We start from the raw sequence: 5,755 nt of genomic DNA, 5'->3' as shown, positions 1-5,755 counted from the left end.
AAGCAACCGATGGAAGGTCTTCATAACTAATAAGATGTTTTAACGACATCTTTCTTCTTCTTTCATTAGGTGACAACAAGGCCATGCTGCTGCAGGATTGACATGTCTTATTTGACAGCTAATGCAATACTGTTTCTCATCACATATTACGTGATCAGTCAATACCTTGTATTGTGTTTTTAAGACCTTCTTTGCAAACTCACTCAGTAGTGTAAAATGAAGATCGTTGTTATCTATAATTTCTTCTGGAAGATCAATCCCAATTATATTATTAAACATTGTATTTCCAAGTGCATAAACGTTGTCTGTCAATAAATAGAAAGGAACCTGGCTATGTTTAATTATTTTTTTCAAGTGCCCAAAGAATCCTTCTACTCTATTTGTTGTAAAATCTCGATACATCCCATATTTGATACATTCAGAAGGAATCCAATTTTCTTTGTGTTCGATTAAATCAATTATACACATCAGTCCTTTATTGATATGTATTCCCTTTGCTTCTTCCATCATTTCTTGAATGTTATCGTGTGATGTGTCAGGTTCATCTGCTGAATTTATAATATCACCTGTATCTGGTTCGAACAAGTGCTCATCATTTTCCTCGTCACTACTTTCGTTATCATCATGGTACCTACTTTCATCATCACTGTCTTCTTCTAAGTTTTTAATATTTTTTATTACAATACTTTTCCATGTTTCAATTAAATCATCTTCGTTCAACTTCATGTTCATTGTTAAATGAAATAATTTCATTATTATATGATCATTCTTGAAATATTTTGTCAATGATCTTTCTATATGAATTCTGCAGAAGAATAGTTTGGAATGTGGAAATACATGTTTCAAAGCATTATATTGAGCAATACTGCGATCACACACGATGATTTCGGGCCCATAATTTAAAATATTGTGAAGTTGATGGAGGAATAATTTATACGAATTTTCGGATTGATCAAATAAATATCCAAATGATAGGAGTTGGTTAAAAGAATTATCATCCTTTACAATAACAGCATACAAGTTTTTGTTATATATATTTGTTTTAGCAGTATCATCAACATACCATCTTCTTTGACTGTATTCCATTTGGGCTACTTTCTTGTGAATGAACATTAGGGAATGAATATAGCCATTAGTGAAAGTATTTGTTAATTTAATAAATGAATCATTTTCAAAAAATGATTCTGAAAGAAATATATTTTCAAGGATTTGATTTCTGTCTTCTTCTCTCTGAATTTGTCTAAATTTTCGAAGGGGAATTTGAATATGAGGATGATTTGCAAGAAACTTGATTATTTCGTTGTTTGTTTTTGGAATTAAATGTTTCTCAAATTTTAACAAAGGGCATGTTTTTGATACAACAAAGAAGTAGTCCAATGGATGCTTGTGTTCATTAATTTCTAATACTCTATTTACATTATCAAACCCTAATGTTACAATTAATTTATATTCACAATCTCTTCCTTTACATGTTTCTTTTGTCTTTCCTGAATGATTACAATAAAATACAATTTTTAGATTATTTTTATTTACTTTAGTCGATTTTGTATGAATGGGGAGAAATAAAATTATTATTAATTTCCTAAGGGTGGTAATAACAGCACTTTTGTCATTGGCATCGTGACATTTAATATCATTGTGAATATAGGTTTTAAATATTTCAATTCTTTTGTCATATTCTAGTTCTTTTGGAACCATCAATTCTGATGCAAACATTTCTTTTTGTATAATTCTTAATTTTACTTGTTCATACCAATTTATTGATTTACAAACATTCATCATCCTTTCTATAATTCTTCTTAACAAACCATTTAATTTATTCAATTCAATAATTATTGATTCAATATTTTGTGAATATAATAATTTTGACGTTAAAACAAGTATTTCATCCATTACATCTTTGTTGATATGCTCTTTGTATTGATTAATAATAATATTCATTATGTCTTTAATCTCATTTTGAGCGTCTTTCAAAGTAACTTGATTAAACACGCATTTATTAACGATGTTGGACAGGTTTATGGATATGTTCTCCAAAATTTGTTCGGTCATTCACAGATTTAAAGATGGGAAACAAAATAAGTGAATAAATAATGAACATAAATAAAACCCTAAAAATAAAAAAGGGCAAAATATTTTGCATCAATAAAACGATGATAGCTATTTTGCACCAACAGAACAGACCTTTTTTTTATTTCACATTTCTAATTTCTGCAATAAAAATACACCCATTATTTCATCATTCTTTTCATATTTTATTAAAGACACATGAAAGAAGCTCACAACGAATATTTCGAAGATGTTGAGTTTTCTTTGTAAAGTATTTTTAAATAGTTCTATTTATTTTTTTTATCATTTTTTTGATTTGAATTTCTTAAAATAAAAATACTATTCTATTTATAGACTGTTAAAAACAAATAAAAATATAAAAACAAATGAGCTCTTTCCTTTATGGTTGTCGTTTCTTCTTGATTCTTTTAGTTGTACTCTTCAAAGTCTTTCTTTTTTTGTCTTTTCTAGTTCTTTATTTCAAACTTCTTCTAAAGTTATAATAACACTGAAAGGGTAATGAATGTTATTGTTATTTCTCATTTGTGTTTGTATTTTTTTTATTAATAATTTCTTTTATTTTGTATAAATAAAATTCATGTAAGGCAATGGTAACTCATCAGAAGAGGAACCTTCTAATGCGAGTATCTTAGAAATAAACTCTATGATAGAAGTAGAGCGTATTGAAGAAACTGAAGTAATCACTTCTCAATATGATGAAAATCAAATTGTGGATCTATATTGATTGATTCTTTTGGTAAAAATAAAATTTTTGTTAATCATATGGTATTAATGTTAGCTCATTGCTTTTTTAATTGTTTATCTTTATTTGATTATTTGTAAATATCATTTAATGATAACGTTGATTGTTCGTTTAATCATTTATCTAATTTATGACTATTTCAATACAATTAATGACATGATTTGAGTGTGTGTTTTATTTCAATTTAATACACGTAATACTCATCATTCAATTAAACTTATTTTATATTTATTTGATTCAATTTTGATACTAGTTGAATGATTGTGATAATGATAAATAATTGAGAATTGAATAAGAATGATTTGGTCAATATATTTATTGTGGTGATATGAAAATGATTAGTTGTTACATATATCATATTCATTTTATTCATACTATAAATTCATTATTCACTTATTTTCAACACAATCTATTCTAATTATCATCTAGAGTTGATTTCTAACATTAATCATCAAAATAGATGGTAAATGATAGAATAATAAACAATGAATAAATAGAAAAGACTTTCATAAAAATGAAAGAAAATAAAAAAATAAGAAGAAGAAAAGAAAATCAAAATAATAAAAAGAATTAAAAGAATAATTAATAAAAATAAATTAAATTGAAAATCAACTTATATAATTTCTTCATTATTTAACATTATATTATTGAATAATAAAACACTAAATGTTCATTTTTTTTTATCAAATACATCATCAGAATTCTATGCTCAATGACCATTTCTTGTTAAATATTAAGTACTTCTTGAATGAGATTGGGATATCTTAAATCATATTCAATCCATACTGTCTCACTTCTTTGGATATTTCCTCTTGTTTCTTCAATTGGACTACTATACGTTAATTTATATATTTTTATGTATCTGATAATGTCCTAGATTTGTTTATTTGTTAAGTTATCTATTCATCTTTCATTAATCAGGAATGTTTTAATCTCATGTATTGTTTGATGAATTATGTCAATTGTGTTGTTTTAATAAAATCATATAATGCATCTTCTTCATCTTTAGTCAATATTTTTTATATCCAGATAATTTCTTAGAAATCTTTCCTTTCTTTTAATTATGTTCGTACTATCTCTTTCAAAATAAAGAGTTAGAGTATCTGATCATTATTTATACTTTTAAGTAATGACTAACCTTACAATGAAGATTATCTAAGAAATATCATTATTACTTGTCTTAAATATCTACATGTCATTAATCCTATAGTTTAAATATGTTCTTAAATCAATGAAATGATTTATTAGTGGTATATTCATTGAGACTGTATTTTATCAATTCATTCACTTATTCTTTATTTCTATTTTGTTATTCAAACCAAGAGTAAACTATTTTTATAAATAGAATAGAATAAAAAAACAAGATAAATCTAGGGTGTCATGTCTTATCAAAATAATGATATATCAAAATAAATAGTAAAGGTTATATAAATATATAATTACATTATATTTAAATAATAAATAAAATATGATGTCTGTAGAGCATGAAAAATGAAATGTGTAAAAAAAGCATCACTTTTATTATCATATATCAGTTTCAACATCAAATAATCTAAATAATAAAATAAAAATATATTAGATTTGAAATAGATACAATAAAAAGAAGATATAAACAAAATGAACAATAAGGAACATAGATATAAATATAAGATAATACAAAGAAAAAAAAATAATAAAATATTTACTATAATATGGAATTTGTTATTTTCAATAAAATGAAAATCTTAAAAAAAAGAAAAAAAAGAAATGAAACAAAACATGAATAAAAATAAAAATTAGAGTTATAAAGTTCAAAATAGAAATAAAAATTGTTATCATTGATAATATAAATATAGAAATAGAATAACAAAAAAAAAAATAGAAACAAAATCGAATGATTTTTTGTTCTAAGAAGAAAATAGAATTGTTGTGAACTTCTTCCATCCTGTGAGCCTATATTTATGTGAGGACACTAATATTTATGTTTATTATCAGGATACTGATAGTATACATATTGAAAAAGATAAATTAGCTCAATTGAGAGAGTCCTATTATATCAAATATAATAGAGAATTAGTAGGAACCAAAATGGGACAATTTCATTCTGATTTTCCAACAGTTAAAGGAAAAGAATCATGGGCAATTAAGTCCATCTTCTTGGGGAAGAAATGTTATCTCGATGTTTTATCAAACATTGATGATGACATTGATTATTTAATAAGAATGAAAGGAATCCATAAAGATATTATTAAAAAACGAGCAGAAGAGTCTTTTGGAGGAAATGTTATTGATCTCTATGAATATCTTTGTTATGGAGGGATCTTATCATTTGATTTATCAGAAGGAGTTCTCATTTTGTGTTTGAAAGAGGTTTCACTGTTAAGACTCTTTCCTCCTTTAATAGAACAATTAAATTCTAATGACCTCTCAATTATTAATTGATTCTTCTTTTTCTTTATTTTGTTAATTTTTGTTGTTCAAAAGGAGATAATGATGATAAATTATAATGATTTGTATTATTTTTATTTAAAATAACATCATTATAAAGTGTTTTTCCATAATCTTTAATAACATCTTTTATTTTCTTTCCTTCACTTATTTCTGTAAGTGTTTTTCCATTTGTTTCATACCATTTAGGGAGTCTATCAAGTACCATTTCAATCATTTGTCCACCAGGTATTATTGATGTTATTGTTTTTGATATTGGTAGTATTTTAGATACTACTGTACTTGTTGTTTTATATAATTTACCTCCTATTCCTGCTATTTTCTTTCCAACACTTTTAAGTCCATTCTTTAGTTTCTTTAAGAACCCAAATCTCATAATAATCAAATGATATTAATTAGTTATTTATAGATAATCATCTACTTCATCTTCTTCATCTATTTCATCTATTATATTATCATTCACTTCTTCATTATTAAGTCTATTAGCAAATAATAATGGTTTTCTTTTTCTTTTTA

General features: G+C 24.7%; 2 protein-coding genes across 2 annotated transcripts, besides 9 other annotated features; both read right to left on the bottom strand.

The window, feature by feature from the left end:
* Nucleotides 1-39: 39 nt before the first annotated feature.
* EDI_327340 (uncharacterized protein) lies at nt 40-1,716 on the bottom strand (the record flags this gene model as incomplete). The annotated part of the gene is made up of 1 exon (XM_001736774.1): nt 40-1,716. The coding sequence occupies one exon, from the start codon at nt 1,714-1,716 to the stop codon at nt 40-42; it is 1,677 nt and encodes a 558-aa protein (XP_001736826.1).
* Nucleotides 1,561-1,581: a sequence feature (AT_rich).
* Nucleotides 1,717-2,321: 605 nt separating the features above from the next.
* Nucleotides 2,322-2,432: a sequence feature (AT_rich).
* Nucleotides 2,433-2,601: 169 nt separating this feature from the next.
* Nucleotides 2,602-2,646: a sequence feature (AT_rich).
* Nucleotides 2,647-2,655: 9 nt separating this feature from the next.
* Nucleotides 2,656-2,803: a repeat region.
* Nucleotides 2,804-3,320: 517 nt separating this feature from the next.
* Nucleotides 3,321-3,408: a microsatellite.
* Nucleotides 3,409-4,235: 827 nt separating this feature from the next.
* Nucleotides 4,236-4,282: a sequence feature (AT_rich).
* A 69-nt stretch (nt 4,283-4,351) lies between these two features.
* Nucleotides 4,352-4,492: a microsatellite.
* A 32-nt stretch (nt 4,493-4,524) lies between these two features.
* Nucleotides 4,525-4,681: a microsatellite.
* Nucleotides 4,682-5,246: 565 nt separating this feature from the next.
* Nucleotides 5,247-5,615, bottom strand: EDI_327330 (uncharacterized protein; the record flags this gene model as incomplete). Its single annotated transcript, XM_001736773.1, has 1 exon — nt 5,247-5,615. The coding sequence occupies one exon, from the start codon at nt 5,613-5,615 to the stop codon at nt 5,247-5,249; it is 369 nt and encodes a 122-aa protein (XP_001736825.1).
* Nucleotides 5,288-5,326: a sequence feature (AT_rich).
* Nucleotides 5,616-5,755: the final 140 nt, after the last annotated feature.

Source organism: Entamoeba dispar, genomic scaffold (genome assembly GCF_000209125.1).
Source record: "Entamoeba dispar SAW760 scf_1105229460091 genomic scaffold, whole genome shotgun sequence".
Lineage (NCBI taxonomy): Eukaryota > Evosea > Mastigamoebida > Endamoebidae > Entamoeba > Entamoeba dispar.
Note: the sequence above shows the minus strand (reverse complement) of the source record. Positions and strands in the feature narration are given on the sequence as shown.